The 21885-nt window shown below is 44.4% G+C and overlaps 5 protein-coding genes across 5 annotated transcripts; 1 reads left to right on the forward strand and 4 right to left on the reverse strand.

The window, feature by feature from the left end:
• Nucleotides 1-305: 305 nt before the first annotated feature.
• Nucleotides 306-1837, reverse strand: LOC125515723 (pollen allergen Phl p 5.0101-like). The gene has a single exon (XM_048681231.1). It carries the CDS (start codon nt 1752-1754, stop codon nt 906-908), a length of 849 nt encoding a protein of 282 aa, XP_048537188.1. The 5' UTR covers nt 1755-1837; the 3' UTR covers nt 306-905.
• A 2408-nt stretch (nt 1838-4245) lies between these two features.
• Nucleotides 4246-8940, reverse strand: LOC125513400 (ER membrane protein complex subunit 2-A-like). Its single transcript, XM_048678512.1, has 9 exons — nt 8591-8940; nt 8240-8304; nt 8017-8065; nt 6689-6783; nt 6478-6563; nt 6323-6382; nt 6159-6240; nt 4825-4938; nt 4246-4717 (listed from the first exon to the last, which is right to left on the reverse strand). Exons 1-9 carry the CDS (start codon nt 8796-8798, stop codon nt 4553-4555), a joined length of 924 nt encoding a protein of 307 aa, XP_048534469.1. The 5' UTR covers nt 8799-8940; the 3' UTR covers nt 4246-4552.
• Nucleotides 8941-11853: 2913 nt separating this feature from the next.
• LOC125512412 (phosphatidate cytidylyltransferase 4, chloroplastic-like) lies at nt 11854-16488 on the forward strand. Its single transcript, XM_048677507.1, has 6 exons — nt 11854-12401; nt 13087-13277; nt 13560-13684; nt 14192-14325; nt 15559-15674; nt 16034-16488. Exons 1-6 carry the CDS (start codon nt 11938-11940, stop codon nt 16123-16125), a joined length of 1122 nt encoding a protein of 373 aa, XP_048533464.1. The 5' UTR covers nt 11854-11937; the 3' UTR covers nt 16126-16488.
• A 131-nt stretch (nt 16489-16619) lies between these two features.
• Nucleotides 16620-18749, reverse strand: LOC125512413 (Golgi SNAP receptor complex member 1-2-like). Its single transcript, XM_048677508.1, has 5 exons — nt 18223-18749; nt 18029-18118; nt 17841-17912; nt 17259-17388; nt 16620-17137 (listed from the first exon to the last, which is right to left on the reverse strand). The coding sequence occupies exons 1-5, from the start codon at nt 18586-18588 to the stop codon at nt 17040-17042; spliced, it is 756 nt and encodes a 251-aa protein (XP_048533465.1). The 5' UTR covers nt 18589-18749; the 3' UTR covers nt 16620-17039.
• A 1817-nt stretch (nt 18750-20566) lies between these two features.
• On the reverse strand, nt 20567-21679 carry LOC125517474 (ribosome biogenesis regulatory protein homolog). Its single transcript, XM_048682669.1, has 4 exons — nt 21525-21679; nt 21223-21409; nt 21017-21130; nt 20567-20932 (listed from the first exon to the last, which is right to left on the reverse strand). Exons 1-4 carry the CDS (start codon nt 21653-21655, stop codon nt 20801-20803), a joined length of 564 nt encoding a protein of 187 aa, XP_048538626.1. The 5' UTR covers nt 21656-21679; the 3' UTR covers nt 20567-20800.
• Nucleotides 21680-21885: the final 206 nt, after the last annotated feature.

Consider the following 21885-nt stretch of genomic DNA (forward strand, 5'->3'; position numbering starts at 1 on the left):
TTTTTGCTACTACCGTTGAAGTCCGTCTTTTGATATTTTTTGCTTAATTAGATCCATCTTTTTGCTGGAACCACTCTAGCCTTTTGTTACCATAGTCTTTGAAATTTGCTTCTGTCGTCTTAGTTTTTGCTACCACCCTGTTTTTGAATTTTTGTTGGATCCATCTTATTTTTGCTGGAACCACTTTAAGTTTTGCTACAATGGTCTTTGTATTTTGCTACCACCGTCTTTTATTTTTGCTACTACCCCATCAAAGGTGATGGAATTTGGGACCGGGCCATGACGCAAGTGCAAAAGCAGGAACTATGCATGAAAAAAGCTTCAACCGTTGTGTGAAAAGGCTTCAACCATGGCATGGTGGCTCCCGGCGACACCAGGAGCTGCAGCCACGGCATGGCGGTGCTACGACGGCGACGACTAAGATGGACGGCGGCCGGCAGCAAGGACGGCGACCGGCGGCGAGCTGGTGATGCTTCAAGGTCAGCCCTCGGAGAGTCCATGGCGGGGTGTCCAGCACGAAATAGTTGTTTTGAATTGGACACGATTTTCTATTGAGAAAAAAAACGATTCAAAGGCTGATCTGACGGTGTGCAAAAGACAAACTAACGTTTCAGATACGACTCGCCTAACAGTTGGGCCGGCGCACCGGCGCAGATCACTGCCCTATACAATATGCGGATTTGATCCCGCTTGTCATGGGGATTACAAATTCATAGAAAAAGATTACAAAGATTTTGTTATTATTACAGGCACATGCACACACGGTCGATCGCGGCTGCATGCATGAAACGAAAACCAAGAAGGAAGCATCAGGAAAATCCCTGGCCGCCAAGGCCACACACGTACGTACTACATACATACACAGCATAGTATGTGTGCGTGATGGATGTGTGTTGTTGGCGAGCTCAGGCTTTGTAGCCACCGGCAGTGGCGGCGCTGGCATCCTTCTCGGCTTCAACCATGGCATTGATGGCCTTGCTCAGGGCGGCCTGAAAGACGGCGTACTTTACCTCGGGCGCGGAGGCGACGGTGGCGGCGTAGGCCTGCTTGACGGCGGACTCAAGGGCGGGGACGAACTTGTAGTTGTCGTATGCGCCGCCCGTGGTCTCCTTGATGGCCTTGTTGAAGGCGGACTCGAAGACGGTGAACTTGTCGTTGACCGGGGCAGCGTCGGCGGCGGTGGCGGCGGTCCTGTAGGCGGCGTCGATCTGGTCGATGGTCTTGAGCTGGGGGGCGGGGATCCCCTTGACCTCCTCGGCGGCGGGCTTGACGGAGTGGACCTCGAAGGCGCCGGAGATGACGCGGAGCGACTCGGTGAGACTGGCGACGTAGGTGTCGTACTTGGTCTCGGGGGTGGCGCCCTGGGCTTTGTCGTAGGCGAGCTTGTAGGAGGCTTCGAGGCTCTTGGAGAGTGAGGCCATGGAGGCTGACTGGGCGGGCATCTGGCCGGAGGCGGCGGCCTTGAGGACATCTGCGAAAGCCTTGTTAGAGGCCGCGCTGAAGGTGGCCTCGAACGTCTTGTACTTGTCGGCCGGAGGGACGGCGGCTGCGGCCGCCACGGCCGCCTTGAAGCCGTTGTTGATATCCTCCATCAGCTTCTGCTCCGGAGTCGTCGCCTTGGGCTGGGTCCCTGGGGCGGCGGGGGTGGCCGGGGCGCCGGGGGCGTAGGCGGCGTAGGAGACGGCCGGCCCCGCCACGAGGGCGACGGCGACGGCGAGGAAGAGCGCCACCGTGTACTGCTGCACCGCCGCCATTGCGCTGCGTTGGTTGGCTTGTAAGCTGGCAGGAGGAGAGAAGAGATTGTATTGCGTTGTGAGGATGAAGGAGGTGGGCTTTATATATATAGATACATATACACATGCTGGCTGCACCACGTACGGGGGGTGGACGACGGTGAGAGGCCGGGAGAGCTTCACGCGCCCAAATTAGCTACCAGTCGCTCCTCCGCTCAGTCTTCCCGGCTTCCGCTCCCCTCCTCTCTCTTTTCTTGGCCATGACTCTTTCCATGCTCTTTTCTTTTTTTTAGCCAAATTTTAATTTTAAAGATGTGCAAATAGATATTTTCACACGGCGTGTATGCCCGTCAATATGTACTATGTATGTATGTACTCCCTCCGTTTCTTTTTAGTCTGCATATAAGATTTTGTCAAAGTCAACTTTTGTTTACTTTGACTAAGTTTATAAAAAAAATATCAAGATTCATAATATGAAATCAGTATTGTTAGATGCATCATGAAATTAATTTCCATACCATATAGCTTTAGTATTTTAGATGTTGATATTTTTTTTTATAAAGTTGGTCAAACATTTAAAAGTTTGACTTTGATCAAATCTTATATACGGAGGGAGTATGTATGTATGTATGCATGTACTAGCAAAGTATCCGTGCGTTACAAAGCATCTTAAAAAACACAAACGGAGCACTAGTTTGGCATCGACCACACCACATTGGCATGTTGAAATCATGAAAGAGACATTGTTTTCAGACGATATGACATAGCATCTAATCAACAATGAAGCAATTTTGTACTGTATGACAACTGAAAGAAGAAAAGGATGGTGGATCTTTTTTGTGTGTGCTGAACGGCGTATGTTCAATAAAACACCTGCAGGTGTATCTGAAAAATATACATACACACCTTCATCCTCATAGCAATGACGGGCGTATTCCTGAAAGCAAAAAAAAAAAGGATACGCGGAAGGCTGTCGATGTTTGAGGTGATTAATCCTCCTAGTACATTGTCAAGATTTGCTAAGAAGAACACAATCGAGCAATGTGCATGACCTGACTCTGCAGTACGTGCTGTCGATTGCTAGCCGTAGTGTGCCATCATCTCACTGATCTGTGTGCGTGCTAAAGTCGTAATTAAACAAATAGGCCCACTTATGTCATTATCTTGTTGAAGGCGTTGCCTTCTTGTTGACGTGCTGGTCTTGAGTGATTGCGTCAGCTTTAATAAAATTGGATGTGTGCATCACAATGATGTAAAGGCCGGAAGTTTCAACCTCCTTCTCAAAAAAAGAGAGAAAAAACAAAATATGTTGCAGCAGCATAGAAGTCAAATAAGATGGAAGAAATAGGTTAGGATACGTGGAAATGTTGCGGAGGTAGATCAAATTGGGGTTTGTAGGTTGGTCACCTAACGATAAAGCGATAAAGGGTAATGTCAGATAAAACCAGCGGGCTCGACTCGTGTCAACATAGAGGAAGAAGAGTTGAGCAAGCAGATGAAACAATGGCCAAGTAGCCGGAGAATTTGTGCAAACGTCTCTCCATCAATTTCTGGGGGAAATATATGGTTGATCATAACTGTTGCCTCTGTTCCTGAATGCAATATGTTTTGGCAGTTTAATTATTATTATTTTATAACTTTACCTCCTCTTTATTAACTCGTAATCAAGTTTACATCCTTCATCAACAGAGGAAGTAGCTCAATTGAAGCATCTTCAAACCACTCGTTACAAAAAGAAAATCTAGCTAGTTTAGTTAATTCATGAGCCACAGTATTCGCTTCTCTTGGGCAAAACCCGAAAGTAATATAGCGGAACTCGCATGCCAGATGATAGCAGTCATCAATAATGGTTGTCGCATTCCCAGCAAAATGGCCTCCATTTTTCATAGTCTCTGTGAGTTCCAGATTGTCAGAGTTGACCACAATTTTGTTACAGCCCGCTGTCAATGCAAATCTAGAGACCAAACTTGAGAGCCATCGCTTCCGCCATCAGAACATCATAACATGAATCAACCAGTTTGTTTCCAGCGACAGTCATATGGCCCCTATCGTCTCTGATTACTGTTCCCATAGGCCCGTTCAGCATGTCAAATGTCAAAGGCTGCATCGACGTTCAGTTTGACGACTCCATTTGGTGGTTTGCACCATCCTCCTCTCTTCATCGATGCCTTTGCATCACATGCAATGATAAAATTCCATGCAAGAGCCCAAACTGACTGCGCAATTCTCCTTGCATCTTGGACCGGCTCCTTATGCACGAGTTTTCTCCTTTCCCACCGGAGATACCAGGAACATACCGCCACCATCTCATGAAGACTGTGAATACCCATTGTAGACACTTCTTGTGCTGGAAAGTTGAGAAGGTAAGCTAGGATCTGCAAATTAAACTGTCAACACGTCTTACATTTAGAAACAGATGTACTAGTAGTATTTAGGCACATGAAAGAAATACATAGTGGATCAAGACTATTTAGGAACAGAGGTGTATACATGAACGGCTTGAACGTCTATCTAAAGAAGAAGAAAAAGTGATCCATTTAGAGATTTAACGTACTCATCTATTACAGATCAAAAACTTTCGTCTATATTCAAAACTACAATGGTACAGTGTTGTTTTCCTTATTGCTCTATGGCAACAAAAACAATCAAAAAAAACGACATATATGGAAACAAGGAAGGATCTTTCGTAAATAAAGTTTTACAATGCTGCTGGAAGGATCTGCCGTCTCCAAAGCAGAGCCCACCGCATGCGTGAGGCACTAGTGCTCGCTCGCTCAGCTAGCTAAAGCTAAAGCCCTTGTGAGCTAACAAGGGTCAGATCAGGAGAGCTTCATGTTCTTCAGCATGCCCGCGACGAGCGCCTCCATGGACGGCGCGCGCCGCTTGTAATCCTTCATCAGTGCCTCTGCGGCCAGGCTCTGCAGCTCCGAGCTCTCCTCCTCCTTGTTCCTCCCTTTGGTCAGCTGGCTAATTGCTGCGCTGCACTGTGGGGATCAAGGATGTATATGCATCAAGGATCACTACTGTGGATAAATAAATAAATAAAATATAAAGGCAACTGGGACCCTTCCAAGATGTCCGTCCGTCTTACCAGGCACACGCCAAAGAGAGCTCTCGTGTTCTTGCCCCCAGTTAACTGGATAGTCGACGCGTAGTACTTTTTAGCGGTTTGAAGGTTTTCCAAACCACCCAGTGTGTACAAAACCTTCAACATAAAAGAAGAGGCGACACTCAGCAAGGATAAGCTGTGCACTCGCATTGCATGAAATCAACTGCGCCTTCGGCAGAATCAGGACATGGCATTGGCTTGACTTAGTCATTTATATGAATCAGAAACGTTGGGCGATTTTGCATCCCACCAGAAGGACTATCAAACAAATAAATAGCACTGATCATCGTATTGCCATATATGCACGCCAAATAAACTCTACTTCTGGGCTCAGCATGCCCTCTCCCACCTACCACACAAAACCAGTAAGATAAAACCATGCAACTTCCGTTTCTTGCAGACCCCACAAGAATAAGCTCCTACAGTTTCCCACCCTAAAGACACATATCTGCGTATCAGCCTATGCCATGCCCCGTCCGCCTAGTACAACATGACTTCTAAAATAAACAGAAAGAAACTGCTAACTTGAATAAATACCCAACAAAACTCCTTTAAGATGACAGCTTCAATGAAAGCCAGTCTTTGTCTTTAAATTACTAAAATCGATTTTCATGGCTGATCACAACTAGATGTGGGACCTCAATTGGTAGAAAATATACACAGTTGAATCACTCATCAAATCATGTTGATTCATTGCATATTATGATAGCCTATAAGTCGGTGTCAAAATACTTCATCACTTATGCATCTATGCCTGAGAGGTTTTATAAAGATGGGTGTCATTTTTTCATTTCAATTCATCTCTCACATGGATCATTATCTTGAGAAACACAACTTATAAAACTTAATACACTTGCTATTTTTAATCTTATGCCTCATTATGGATTATGAGTCCAAGGACTAGTCAAGACTAGTCTATGGACTAGTCTATGAGTCTCAACTCCATGGCCGACTACACTTCAGTGTCAACTAGTCTATGAGTCGCAACTTCAGTGTCGACTAGTGTCGATTAGTTACGCTTAGCCTACCAGTCTCAACCTCGGAACAACTCATCGACTCGTAAACCTTGCTCATTATATCACTATACATAATTATTTTGTAACGTTTTTGTTAACTTCAATGTTGAATTGGCGTGCTTCATTTTAATTGGATCTTTGATAGTTATTGTCGTCTCATGTGGTATTCGACCATTCATCATTTACCATTGGAAGAAAGGGACCATCAGTAAATCATCAACAGAATAATGACAAATTTCATAACAGATAATTCTAAATTTTCTATTTATTTCCACGAAAGGCTGTGTTTGGTCCACTTACCTCAGCATAAGCTAGATGATAAAGTGGAATGGTTGGTTGAGCCAATATTAGTTCCTCGTAACAAAAGGCGGCTTGTTTGTACCTGGCAAAAAAAATCATCATATAAGTTAGTATTTTCACATCTGACCATATTATGTTGAATCAATCAAGATTGAACATCTCACATTTGTAAGGAAACATAAATTTCAGCAAGCTCTCTCCATGCATCATGATCCGCCATGAATCTAACACAGGGAAAGGGTTAATAACTTAATATGTTCTAATAAGAAAAATATAGGAGGCAGTAACTGGTCCATAAAAGAAGTGGATGCATACTTACAATTCCAAATACTTGTTCAAATAATCAACTGCTAAAGACATGTCACCTTGTGCTTTTGCAATAGCAATTTTTCTCTTGTGGACAATCTGACAACCAAACAAGGAGGATATTTGTTGTGTAAAATGACACCGTACTAAGGTATCATCCTTAGCATTTGAATGGTTCTAGAAAGCAAAGAAAATCAAATTCCTCCTGCATATCAAATTTTTACCTGATCAAATGGGTTGGTTTCCAGGATAAGTGCATAAGCTCTTTCAGCTTCAGCCCAATCACCCTTTGCCTCAAACAGCAGGGCTTCTAGCCGGCCTGCATTTTAGAGCAAGTGTGTTCAGAATTTACAGAAAGATGGCCATAATAACCAGCATTATATGACTCGACAGATATCAATTCTGGTATACTTGAATAATAAAAAATGTGTTCCAAACTTAGGTGTTTACATCGCTTTTGTGTACACCAGGATTTAGGTAACCCATAACTGGTTCTTAGTTAACAAAAATGTCCATGTATTACACCTTCACCCTCAAGCAACACCTTGCCCTCCTACTTTAGAGGATTACTAGTAGAGCCCTCAAACCCTCAAACCCCTAAAAATAACTTCTTTTTTTACAGTTTTCGTCGAAAAAAAGCCGTAGACTAGAACCCCTTAACCCTCAAACCCTCAAAAAAATTTAAAGGTCCAACCCTCAAACCCTCTCCCAATCCTCAAAAGTAAGGGTTGGGGAGCAAAACCTACCCCAACCCTCATTTGGCGGTTATACTCGCGCGGGAGGGAAAAATCCTCCCAACTCCCGCGTCCACGCCCGCGACCGCCGCTGCTAGTCGCTCCCTCGCCGGCGGCCGCCCCATCGACCTCCCGCGTGCAACGACAACGTCGTTCATGGGGAATATTCCGTTATAAGGGTTGGGTTTGAGGGTTCTAATCTTTGCCCCTGTTTTTCAACCCGTAAAAGTGCACAAAAAGATCATTTTTGGACCCTCAAAACGCTGGTGAGGGTTTGAGGGTTCTACTAGTAATGCTCTTAGATCAGACAATCCCTGGCCTGTAGAATACCTAAGATCAACATCTATGTATATTCCAAGGGCGTGTACCACAACATCATTTGGCTTGATATACTAAAGTACTGTGCAGGTATATTTGTTCAGAGAAATCAACTCACCAAGCCAATAATAGTTGATATCATTATATGGTGAGCAATTATGCATATTTCATTTATTTTTAAGTAATAGTCTTCGCCGTTCGCATTATAGTTCACTTCTCAGACTATTGACAACGTGAGCTGTCTTAAAAACAATCACAGCCTTGCATAGATTTACGGAACTGGCATGATAATTTTGAAGTTTCATGTCAGACTTTAGTCCAATCTTTTGAACAAACCCTTTCCCCATTTGAAAACATTAAACCCATTTTGGAAAGGATTAGCTTGGCTCCACCACATGTTTCTTGCTTGTCACCAACCCCTTTTGGATGATTCTGCTCATAAAGTTTCCCAAGTGTAACTAGATCTGCAAACTGCCTTTGTATGGGCCAAACAAACTTACCAACACGAGCGCTGCCAGGAAACTGCTTGGAGAGGATTCCAATACAATCCTGCAGAACCATGAAACGAGGCGATTTGATCAATAGATAATGGTAGCCATACCCAAGATAAACTGAATTTTTCATTCTCGGCGGGCAAAGTCAAATTGCATCGAAATCAGAGAATAGAACCGGACCAGAGATGGTCATAAACGAAAAAGTGACTGCGTAACCAGAGCACCTCACCTTTGCGACATCAAGACGCTGGCAGTCCATGGCGGCCACCGCCACCTGCTCGTAGAGCGTCCACTCTGCATGCATCGAAACAAAGCGATCTCGCGTTCAGTACTGGGGCCAAGAGCACGGCGAGAGATCATCAGCAGCAGCTGAGAACGCCGCAGGGACGTTCCGGCAACGGTTCCGGGCGCAAAAGCGCAGCGATTCCAGTTCAGCGGATGAGATCTCGAAAGGGGGAGGCGGATCGGGAACGCGGGGGAAGAGATCTGGCCCGAGGCGGACCACGAGACGAGATCTATCCGTACCGCGCGCGGGGGAGGGGGGAGGGGATCAGGAGGAGGGAGGAGGGGCGTGACGTACGCTCGGAGGCGAGGCGGGAGCGGGCGGAGGCGTCGTTGAGGAGGGAGAGGCCGAGGCGGAGGACGGGGGCGGGGCGGCGCGCGCGGAGCCTGCGGGCGAGAGAGAGGTACTCCCAGGCGCCGCCGCCGCCGTGCTCCGCCTGCTCCTCGAGCCGCAGCAGGCGCGCCTCCTCCTCCGCCGCCGTCGCCGTCGCCGTCGCGGCCGCCATGACGAGACGAGGGGGGGTCCGGGCGTCGGTTGACTCGGCCGGCGGGGGTGGAGACTGGACTGGACTGGGCCGGACCGGGTGGGATTGGGATTGGGATTGGGATCGGGATTGGGGGCTCTCTGTTTCTTTCCGCTTCGGTGATGCCCCGGAGCCGGTTCGTTATTTCAGTTTGTTTCCCTCATTTGGGGTGGTTTTTCAAGCACCCCCTGTCGGCAGGATTTGGACTTTGAACCCCTACAAATTTTTACGATTTGGATTTTTTGTTTTTGTTTTCATGTTGGTTTTTTCAGAGGTATGTATTACAGAGTTTTATTCTAAAATTATAAAGTTTTAGTTGTGAGGTAATAATTCATCAATACTTCAGAACTTTGATGCACACGGCGGAAGTACATTTAGTATGCCTGACGACCGGCCACTCTATTTTGTTCCCTCCTAATCTTTTACTCCCTCCGTTCGGAAATACTTGTCATCAAGATGAATAAAAGAGGATGTATCTAGATGTATTTTAGTTCTAGATACACCCCTTCTTATCCATTTTGATGACAAGTATTTCCGGACGGAGGGAGTACTAAGTAAACTCTCTAAACTCTCTAGCACTCATCAATGATCTGATCTCCACGGCAAGATGTCCGCCGATCAACCAATCCATCACCTAAACCTAATAAGATGAAGAGCTTCTGAAGAGGCCGATTGCATAATGACCAAAAGAGTTATGTCTTGGACAACGAGAGTCATCCCTTACATTAATGCATGTACTCCGCTTTCAAAGCATCACTGCAATTGAGCACGACCCGATAATCCGCAAAACGTATCGTTCCAGCATGCCTCTCAAGATCATAACTACCGCCGCAAAACATATCATTCCAGCATGCCTCTCAAAATCATAACTACCGCAGTTGAGTCATCCGACTCTAAAAGAAAACCATCAACATGTTCTTTTACCATCGACACAACCTCATTATCAAAAGCATGCATTTTGTTCCTTCAAAACTTCTTCCTTGCTGAATTTGCATGAGAGACCAACGCACTTCATGTAGCTGTCTAAAAATTACACCGTTCCATCATCAGGGGATACCTCTCTGTCATAGATCAGATCAATACGCAGGTTTCAAGTGTGGCATATCAACATAATGAGTCTAACCTCTGTAACTTCAAAGCACTGAAGCAACACGTCGAGGAGTCATTCCTTTTTATTATTTATCAGATGATCGTTCTCAAGCAAGGACCAAACAGCACGCATGTGTTCCCAAAAGTTTCAAGCATGGCTACAAGAAACCAACGACTGAAATTATTCTCTTTCTCTACACCGCATGACAGGCAAGTGCCTGAGGTAGCCAGATGACGATAATCTTTGCATGTCGAGGTAGCCAAAGCACCCGCCGCTGTCGTCCAGGCTGTAATATTCATATTTTGAGGTGCAGAGGATTGCCAAAAACAGTTCTAGATCAAACAATCTCCTTCAGAGTGGCTGTCAGACGCGTCCCATGCAAACAACTCACCATATCATGCAATCGCTAACCGATATGTGCTCTTCACAGAGAGATGTCCGTTTTTTCGGATACCAAACAAAAAAACAAGGCGCTGCCTTAAGGATGTGCGAATTTTTCAGGATCTTGTGAATGTTCATTGGTCAGAATTTATCCATTGTGACGTTGGGTATTCGATGCACCATGAGCTTAACTCAAACATGTCCTAAATGGTCATCCTGTGCGTTCGGTTTATTCGGTTTAGATGGTTTGGTTTATACGGTTTTTCGGTTTGTACGGTATTAATACTTCGGTAAATACGGTATGAAAATAAAATACGGTTCGGTTTCGGTATATACCAAATTATTTCGGTATGGTTTCGGTATATACCATAAAAACCAAAGTTGACGCGAATTTGAAAATGACTTAATAATAATTTGCAAATTTACGACTCAAAACACATACTAGTTTACACAAATAGTATATGACTATATATATAAGTATATATACATGCATTGATTCATCTGTTGATGGTTATGGACGTGCTTAGCATTTTAAAAGGAGAAAAATGACTATGTTACAAGAAAAATTTAGGTGCTTAGTAGTGAATTTAACTCATGTACAAGAAAAATGACAACTTGTATGGTTGTTTATCTCAAGAAATACAAATTTATTTTTTACTTCGATTTATTCGGTTAACCGTTTGGTTTTTTGGTATATACCATAAAAACCGAAGTTCAAATCGGTATGAAAAGTTCATACCATACCGAAACCAGAAACCATAAAAACCATAAAATCGGTTTGGTTCGGTTTATTTTCGGTATGGTTTTTTGGTTCGGTTTTCAAATGCACAGAGTGACTAAATGGTCTGAAAGATTTCAAACTACCCGCTAGTGGTTTTTTAGAGAACCACCCACTAGGTTGAATTTCCCTTTTTAGGTGTTGACACTTAAACATTAGAGGACGTGGGATTACCCAGCTCTTCGGGGCTCCCCATGAACTTTTTCTGTCTGCGATCCACCTGCTTTGTTATTTCTTCTCCTACTTTGCTTCGTCTTTTTCATTGTCAATTATGTAAACACCACACATTGATAATTGCCCAATCAAATCTTATTTTTCCATATCGTTCAACCACCAGCAACAACAAGGAAAGGCGTCGACATTTTTATCAAACAATTTGATAATTGCCCAACCAAATCTTATTTCTCCGTACCGTTCAACCACCAGCAACAACGAGGAAAGGCGTCGACATTTTTATCAAACAATTCATTCTAAAAATGTTGACGTTGTTCATCACCGGTAAACCATCGAGAGTATCAACATCGTCGATGTTCAGTGAGCATCCCTCTTTTTTCTTTCTTTCCATCCTTCTACCTTCTGGCACTTCTTTCTCAAGTTTCCAGGCCGATACGAGGTGAGTGTCATATTCTGTATTTTTTATCATACCATTATTTTTGTTTCTTCACCTTTTAAACTTACAATTTTGAAATTTCGTTTAGAGTAATGTTACATTTTCTTTGGTACTACTAGTAGGTATTGTTTTCCTTTTGGGCAAATACAGGTACGTACAAATTTTCGATGTCTCTACTACAGCTCTGGCCAAAAATCAACGGTAGCGAAAATTCCTTGCTCGCATCGAACTCTCCGCCCGACCTGACCCCCACCCATCTCCCATGGCTGCGGCGGCGGCGGCGGCGACGACGGTGACGGTGACGGCCACCCGCCTCCACCCTCCTCTCGTCCTCCACTCCGCCGCACGGCCCCAGCCCCCGCTCCGCCTCCGCCTCCTCCTCCCCACCCCACCGCCGCTCCGCCTCCGACACCGCTTCCCGCTCCTCGCCGTCGCCTCCGCCTCCGCCGGCGAAGGCCGCGCGGAGGAGGCCGCCGATAAGAGCGACAAGGCCCGGCAGCTTCAGCGGAGGGTGCTCGTGGGCATCGCCATCGGGGTCGGCGCGGGCGGCGTCGTGGTCGCCGGCGGCTGGGTGTTCACCGCCGCCATTACCGCCGTCGTCCTCGCCGGTGCCCGCGAGTACTTCGGGCTCGTCCGTGGCACCGCCGCCGGCGGCAGCACCCCTCCGCCGCGCTACGTGTCCCGCGTCTGCTCCGCCATCTGCGCCCTCATGCCCATCCTTACGCTGTAAGGGAGCCCCGCATTTGTTGTCTGCTCTGCCCTACTGTCAGAATAAGCTAGAACTTCGCTGTGGATACTGTAATTTATGTGGTATTTAGTCACAATTTTCGGTATAAATGGGCTAGCTATCCTCACGTCGTTGTGGTCGTGCGAGCATAAAATTGCTTTGGCTCACTCACTCTTTAATTTTGTTGGGAATTCTTGAGGTAGAGGCAAGATGGTACAGTAGGAATTAGCTCAAATGCCGGCATTGAAACTTTGCAACCTGTAAGTTGTAGCTTTAGCTTGATACAATTACTTACCATTTTGATCATGGGGTCATTAGACACGATGCGAATCAGGCCTCACGGATTACTATTTCAGCACCGAACTCCCCACCTTATCACTCAATTTCTTGGGTCGGAAGAACAATTAAGTATCAGTGCATTTTTGTATACTTTCGAGGTATCAGCTTACAGATGTTGCTTGATTGCTTCAGCTCCTGAACTTCGTAGCATTTTTACTAGATCAGAGCTTCGTGACATTTCTTTTAGATGATCATAATTTACGCTATATGTTTTTCTTTGTGTGCGCATGTAATGTGGGTGGGGAGGGGTTGCTTAAGAAGGAAGGATTGCTACATTTGGTTGTCAGTTCCTGTTAATATGACTACAGCTTCGAGTTCTGATGTTTCTCCTGTATATTTGCGTAGGTGCTATGGCCGCATGGATGTTCCCCTGACATTATCGGCATTTATTATTGCAATATCTTTGGTATTGCAAAGAGGAAACCCCCGTTTCGCTCAGCTAACTAGTTCAGTTTTTGGTTTATTTTATTGTGGCTATCTTCCTTCTTTCTGGGTTAAGCTCCGTTGCGGACTAGCAGCTCCTGCCTTAAATACAAGTATGTCGTCAAATTCTCTTTGTACTTCTCTGCTTACTTCTTTGCTTGTCACCTTTCTCTACCGATTCATCTTTCTGTTTGATTTGCAGTATTGGTAGAGACAGTTTGTTTATAAGAGATTAATTTTATGTATAGTTTTAATTGATTTAAGGGTTCATAAGAAGGTGCATTTTTTAAGTGCTTACCAGTTACCAGTGCAAGTAATTATGATGTTTTTCTGTTCTTGGTGAGTTAATATATTATTGTTATATGTTAAAAGTTATAACCAGTGTTCTTTGACAGGTATAGCACATAACTGGCCAATACTTCTTGGTGGGCAAGCTCACTGGACAGTTGGATTTGTAGCAACCTTGATATCTATTACTAGCATTATTGCTGCTGATACATCAGCTTTCCTATGTGGAAGGGTATGCTCTTTCCTACTCTTCTATTTTGATTGACCCCATTTGACTTTGTCATGTTATTGTAAAACACAGCCTTTTTTAGTTTGTTTTAATTTATCTGGAAACAACTTGCCTATAGTTCTGTGGGTCACTATAATTTTTTTTACTCGTTTTGAACAATATAGTGTACATCAAGAGACTCCTACAGAAGCCTGTCAGAAGTTAGGAGCTATCCAGCTTATGGTGTAACTACTGTTGGGCAACCTGTTAAGATTGCCGTTGATGTGACACAACCACACTGATAAAAAAAAGTGTGTCAGATCACAGATGAACTTCTAGTTTATTGTTTTTCCCTACCAAAGTAACTACTATAAATTTGTAGACACGCATACGATTGCCCTGCCATGTATGTTTGTTGAATGAAAAAGCATTCAACTTGTCTGAATTTTTGCAGACAAGTGATTTATTTGGACAGTCGTGTATTTGAAAGGAAGTAAATCATGTCATCGTGTTATCCATTTTCCGTTTCAGGCATTTGGCCGTACTCCTTTGACTAACATAAGCCCTAAGAAGACCCTGGAGGGTGCTTTAGCCGGTCTGACTGGCTGTGTGCTTACCACTGTGCTTTTGTCGACTCTCTTTCGCTGGCCAAGATCGCTGTTGAGGTATTGCTAACTTCTGACACCTTTCTATTGTTATTGTCCTAGTTCCGAAACATTATTTTTCTTTACTGAATTCTTGAAATTTGGTTACTTGAACGCAATAAACCATCAAATTTTAGGTTTTAGGGTGAACAAAATTGTACCAACATAACGCATTAGTTTTCAATATATCAACAAGAAATACACAACTGCCAGGATTTTTTCTAATAACTCCATGGGAACTCATGACTCATTACATGTTATCTTGTTGCAAAGGAATATATGCCTCTCGATGAAGTTTAGATGGAAAAACTGATATTGATATCGATTTCCAACAATTAGAGTTTCTCAAAAAGTCAGTTTTGGTATCTGCCAGGAGTAGGGGCAGTGTTCTTTTCTTTATATTTTTGTAACTCTATCTGCACATTATTTTCTTGAAATATTTAACAAGGCTGTTCCTACCGTCCTTCAGAATTCAAATAAACAAAGATTTTATATGGTTATATCCTATTAGCCTAAAAAAGAATGTTGACCCGACATACATGTGATAGCATGTATCTCTTTGTTGAGTTTACATCCGCATATAGATTCTCCACTTGTACTCCCTCCATTTTTATATACAAGGCCACTATGAAAAACACATTTTGCATCTATACAAGGCCACCAACAATAATCGAGGCAAATATTAATGATGTTTCCTCGTACTACTAACCCATGACTTAATTACTAGCATGCATGTAGTGGATGATAAGGCTGGTCATAGTGGAGAGTAACTTATACTAGTGTCATACATATGACACTAGTCTAAGTTACTACATTCATAGTGCAAAGTAACATAGTAGTAGTGTCATAGAAGACTTCATTAATTAACTTGTAGACTCATCTTGTCTTGGAAAACGCTATGTTACAGTAACATATTATGTTACCACTTCTCATTAACTACAAAGCCACATAAGCAAAAATTTCTCGAAGTGCGTTATGTTACTTGCTAAGTTACTCCCACTATGACTAGCCTAACGACACACTCACCTACTTCCTCTCCCACGGCCACTCAGTTTTCTCTAATGTGCATGCACTCTATTAATTAATCCGGTAAACGAGAAAACAAATTGACTTGTAAAGCACACATTAATTTTTGTCTTGGTACCTGTAATTTTAGTTTGTGGCCTTGTATATAAAAATGGAGGGAGTATCTTGAATGACATATTTGCGTAGAACTTTGCTTCCCTGCCTAATTATTTAATTGATTGATATCAGTGCTACTGCTTATGGGATCCTGATCTTTCTGGGTTCATTATTCGGGGATCTCATTGAATCTCTTATTAAGCGTGATGCTGGTGTGAAGGACTCTGGGTCGCTCATTCCTGGCCATGGTAAACATTGTTAGCTCTGTTCTTGTTATATCTCATGTTTTGTCATGTCAATTTTTTTGCAGCACTACTCCATGCAATTTTATCTACTCCCTCTGTTCACTTTTATAAGGCGTTGTAGCATTTCAGACAGTGTACAAAATAGCTCAATTTTAGTTGTCTGAAATGACTTATAAAAATGAACGGAGGGAGTATTTCATTCGTACTTTGGTATCGACCCTTTTTTCTAACAGTTACTACCATACTTTCCAAAGTTAGACATCTTGTTTCCGTCGGTTTTGTCCTTTACATTCCGAGTCTCACATCTTACACTTCATCGCGTCATTGCTTTTTCGCGAACTTAACACAAAGCTGCAATGCAGGTGGTATTCTTGACCGGGTCGACAGCTATGTCTTCACAGGGGCGCTTTGTTACTCCTTCGTCCGAGTAGCTCTACCCCTGTATGGAGTCTGATTTACTGCAGAGAGAAATCGGTCTCCTTGTACCTTCGACGACATTGTCACCCAATGTAATATCGTGTTGGGGCCTTGATGAGATGGCCAGGATCAGCTCCCTTGGCTGCACAATATGAGAATTTGGTGGCTGGCTGTAAAATGGGATAAGATCATAGGATGTGGCTGCTAACTAAGCGGTGTTTCTTCTTCATACGGGATCGAGCTGTTTCTTCTTTGGCGCCAAAATGGTGAAAACTTGTCACTTTTTGTGTACATAGTTTTTTCTTTTATTTTTGTAGAGTAAAAAGGGAACGCGGGTGATTGACTACAAGCTACTACATATCTTAAGAAGTGTATTAAGGTTGTCTATGGGATCCTGGTACTTGTTGATCCCCAAACTTTTTTGCATGCTCCCCCCCCCCCCCCCCCCCCCCCACACACACACACACACTGACACACACACAGAGAATGTAGTATGTTGAGATTGACATTTTAATATTTGGCACATGGAAATGAATTTGCAGCAATAGTGCAAGCAACAGCTCAACTCCCATTGTAAGATGGAACACACTTACAGGCAAGGGTTTTGTTCCATGGAACACAGTATTTGTACAGGCAACAGCTCAATTCCCATTGTAAGATGGAAGTATCAGAAGTGTGTCATCGTATTTACTTGAACCAGCATGGCCTCGTGGGCAATTCACCAAACAAAATTGATCTAGGTATAAATGACAGGGGGGATCTCCAGAAACAAGATGCGTCGACGGCGGCACGGTGAGAGCTAAACACAACGGGATCTCCCATTCCCTCGTACTAGCCCTAAGAAATGGATAATAATCACCAGCCTTTTATCGTGCAATCTGCAGTCACTTGTCAGTCATTCTGTGGTGAGAGAGGAAGTCCCCGTCGCGAGCTTTTCCAACGACGCACCGATCATTTTGAGAGCCAGTAGATGATCAAAAAGATGGTGCAGGCCGCGATTACTGCTGAAAGAATGATCGTGTCCTTTGATTTCTTCCTCTTGATGGCGCCTGCAAACAAGAATGTATTCGATTGTTAGGGTGCTGGAATCGGGTCAAATAGCAGAGAGCATACGATGATGCCCGCCAAAAGACTAATGTCCGATGAAAGAATTAAGGATCGACAGATTACCTAGGAGGCCTCGAACCACAGGGAATTTTTCACCTAACTGCTTGACTTTTCCCTGAACATCTCCAAACAGGGCCCTCTGATTGGATAGGGCTGCTCTTGTGCTTTGAGCTTGCCCAATTACCTCGTCTATCTGGAATTTGGGTAAAAAAAAAGAGGAACATAGTGCCTCATGAGCTAGAGTTGATCACAAAGACAAACACATATTGACAGTGACAAAGTTTCGCTGCACAAAAGTAGACTTGTTTTCTCTCTTCTCCACTCAAACCATCGTTCAATGTTCACACTGTTATTAGTACAGAAAACATGGTTGTAACTTGTAAGTGTTCCTAACAACCTGTTCTTCCTATTGCTGTGTAATTCCCAACACCCTGCCCCAAGTTGCACATCACATGAGACACCACTCACAGATATTAATGATTTTGTGCATCAGATCAGAGAATGCAGAATGAGCAAGAACTAATGATGAACATCACAAATATAAATGGGGATCCTTCTAGTGCGAGTGTGCGACGCTAAGCAGCTGGCATGAAATTGAACAGAATTTTAGATACGCTTGGTCTAACTCAACTACTGGAACCATACCTGGTTGACGCTGCCATGAATGGAAGCCCTCTCCCGGAGCAAATGCACCCTCGGCGACATGCCGCCCGTAGCCTGGAGAGAAAATCCCCGGCGATCAGACTGAGACGACACAACAGATGAACGGGGGCATACGCTCTGCAACAACACTTTGATGAGAAGTGGAGACCCGGAGAGAGGCGACACGAAACCTTGGACTCGGTGATGTCGCCGCGCACGGAGCTGAGCAGGTCGGTGTGCTCCCTCATGGAGCTCAAGTTCCCCCGCGTCCTCCTGAACTCCTGTTCCGATCGATCGGATCGGATCAGCCAACCAACCAACCATTTCAGCGAGGTGAGCAGCGGGGCAGAGAGGAGAGGCGGCGGGGGAGGAGGAGGAGGGGGACCTGCGTGAACTCGTGCAGGATGTCGCGGTGGCGCGCGAGCTTCTGGGAGACGGAGGCGGTGGCGGGGGCGGCGGGGGCGGCGCAGCGGCTCATGGCGTCGTTGACATCCTGCAGCTTGTCGAGCAGCGCCTGGATCTCGAGCTCCGTGGACTTCCAGGAGGAGCGGTCGGCGGTGGGGGAGGCCGCCGAGGCCGAGGCCGAGGCGGAGGAGGAGCGCGCGGCGAGGCGCGCGTACGAGGAGAGCTTCACGTCCAGGTCCCCCTCCAGCTTCCGCGCCTCCCGCCGCAGCTCCTCCCACCCGGACTCCTGCAGCTCCAGCGCCGCCGCCGCCGCCGCGTCGTCCGACTGCCCCACGCCGTGCATCATCGCCGTCCCCCCTCCTCCGCCGCGCCCGATCCGGTTCCGGCGCCCCCTGCTCGCGTGATCTGATGAGGGGGGGTTGGGGTGGGAGGAGGATTTGGGTTTGCGACGACGCGGAGGTTGGGAGGGGAGAAGGGTTACGTGGAGAGCGGAGACTGGGCGCTTGGCCAATCTGGCTTGTTTTTTTCAGAGAAATATTCATCACTGATCTTGTTGCGGTATTCACTTTGCTTTTTTGTTTTTGTTTTTGCATATATTCACTTTGTTCACCGCCCTTCAAAATGCCCTAAATACGGCCACGGAAGTGAACGGTCACTCATATACGTTTTTTTATACGATTGTCTACGCAAGTGACAGCTGAAAGATGGCTCATCTTGTGCTGGGTTTGTAAATGGAGGCTGATAGTTCTGGTTTCCTCCTCCGACGGCGTAGTCATGCGGAGGTGTCAGTTCTAGAGTTCGATGGCGTGTTCGGGGACACGTTGCTCGGTCTGATTCTTTCAACGGCAATGGTTTTGCTTCAGGCAAACTACTTTGGAGATCCGTAAAGTTGCTGATCAGCGATGAAGCCGTGTCGAGCTCGGGTGAAGAGGTGATTTGTCTCCTTTTCCTTAATGGAGAGGGACACACGCTGGTTTTTTTGCATAGGATTATCCTATCTTTTCAGTCAAGTAATGTCAATATTTTACGTGGCTTGTAACTGAATATTTATTTTATTAATGAGACATGTATTACCATGTAAAAAAAAAGACATGTGGACTTGGTCCACTGGGACAGCGTGGCTTTGGCCGTCCAATATGTTTATGGCTTTGAATACACACGAGTTGCAGGGGGTTCTTTGTAAATGTGCCATAGATCAGAAGCACGCATTGATTCAGTTGAACCAAGCGACCAGACCAGCTCTTGCCTCGCTCCCTCGCCAAATCCCTAGTTCCCAAATCCGTGTCGACGCCTAGCACTTTGTATGATTCATGTCTAGTTCATATGTTTGCTCCCTGAAGTAATGTTGCTCCATAAGTTAAATGTCAGTGTTTATTTATTATGGTTCTTGCTAGTTTAAAAGTTGTAATTTTTTTGTTTGCTACATAGGTCACCTGCGACTTATGGCGATGGAAGAGCTAGAGTATGTGGAGCATCTGTTTGGTAAAAGGGTCCTTGTTGACGATGTTGTTGCGGATGGAATAGGTGCAACAGAGGACAAAATGGAAGAGTTTGAGAGGAGGAATGAATGTACCAGTAGAGGTATTGCAGGTAAAGGGACCGCACGCAGAGCTAATTTTGGCAGCTATAGTGAGAGGAATTTAGCTACCAAGCAGCAGGTTACTATGCTAGTTGGATTAGGTAGAGAAATTCTGTTTGCTGGTGATGGTAAGTGTGATGGTGTTGTGTGTGTTTTTAATGATGAAGACTTGAAGTGGTACTAGATGAATTGGTGTTAGGTGAAGTCGTGCATGATAAGTGGTTCTAGATCAAATGGCTTTCTCTTGGTATTGTTGTAATGAATGATTAGTAGCAGCAACTGGTTCTAGAATGATTGATCAGGTTTAACACCATGGATTTTCAGATATTTTTTGTGCACGCGGTTAGATCTCTGAGAGTTGGGAGAGAACATATAAAAAGAAAGAAATATTTTTTAAAGAATGTTTTACATAAATCTTCATGTAAGATCTCACAAATATAACATCTGTTGAGACTCGGTTAAGCCTATTTAGCAATCCCGATTTTTTTATTTTCCTGGCATTTTTTTATATTTTACTATTCATATAGGGTTGAGATCTAGCAACCCCGATTTTTTATTTTCCTGGTATTTTTATTTTACTATTCGTATATAGGGTTCACGGTCACCAGAGAGATATAGCGTTGTGTGTTAAGCATGGGGTTGGCAAAGCATAGAGACTCTTTACTTAACTCAAACTAAATTATGGCTTGTGCTCAGACATCAAATCTCTTTGGTGTTAGGTTGATTTCTATATTGCCAACAAAGCTTTCCAGAAACATTTCCCAAACTTCTGAAAATACAATACGTGTACAGCTATGTCATCACGGCACTCAGCTTCTTGCGTCATATCATAACCAGTGGTAACCGGAATAACAATATTTCTCCCTTGGGACTTAAACAGGACAATGACCATACAAAATTTGCCAAGACTATCCTTGATGCTTGGAGACTGCGCTCGCCGCCTACAGCACGGCATGTCTCAACGATGATGTGGAGGGACCTAAGCGCTTTTCTTTGAAGATTTCTTGTGGATTTTCTTCTGGGGCTTCAACTTATTTGATCCGGACGACGACGATGATTGCTTGTCTTTCCTCCTCTTGTTGTCCTTCTTCACCTTGTACATCGTGATTGCCTGTTATCAAAGTTACTTACAGCACTTGTTAGATGGTGGACTAGACAAATGGAAGTGATACATATACTGAATTCTGGAGCTTGCCTTGCTGACATCCAATGGTTCCTCGAAGTTCTTGGCCAGTAGACTGTTCAGGATCTTGTCGTTTTGCTGTTTCTCTAGGTTGCCCATTCCTTTCCCTTCAACAACAGGGAGGAACTGCAGAAAAGAAACAGTTAAGCTAACCAAACTATCAACTTACAAAGGCGTGTGGATTTACTAAAGGCAAATGAGTTCATAGGAGAAAAAACCTTTCTGTTTTTGCCAGCCTTCTTGAGAGGTTTCTCACCAGGCAACTTTTTATCAAACTTTCCACCGCTAGCTGTTGCTGCAGAAGCCATACCAGCGACATTCTCGAGGTCTTCCTTCTTAGCTTTTCTTGGCAGATCAGCTTTAGTTCCTGTGATGGGCACGGACGTGGCAGCGAGCTGTATATGACTGCATGATATTTTTCAGAAAGCTGTTATATGAGAAACTTGAGTTGCTAATGTAATGAATAACACACATAGTGCATCAGGTATACAGATTATAGTAGCTAGTAGGAAAGGATTACCTTGGCAGAGCACCAACTTTTGCAGCATTCTTCAAATTCCCAAGTCTGTTCTTTTCTTGTTTATCGACCCTGCCCTTCTTCTCTTCCCTTCTTTGAGCAAAAGGATCAACACCAGGCTCTGTAAAAATCATATTTGATTAAAAGGGTAACAGAATGCAAATAGGTTTGAAGAAACATATAAATTTGATAAGTAATTACATTGATAATGAAGACTCAAGAAATTCAGTGTCAGTCACAAAATGAGAAAGATCATTGGGAATTATAAAATGATAGATGAACCAAATTATTGTACAAAGCAGAAGCATGCAGGCTGTTAAGCATTTATGTCACAGCTCATGATAACTACGATTGGGCATGAGGA

Source organism: Triticum urartu, chromosome 6 (assembly GCF_003073215.2).
Source record: "Triticum urartu cultivar G1812 chromosome 6, Tu2.1, whole genome shotgun sequence".
Taxonomy (NCBI): Eukaryota; Viridiplantae; Streptophyta; class Magnoliopsida; order Poales; family Poaceae; genus Triticum; species Triticum urartu.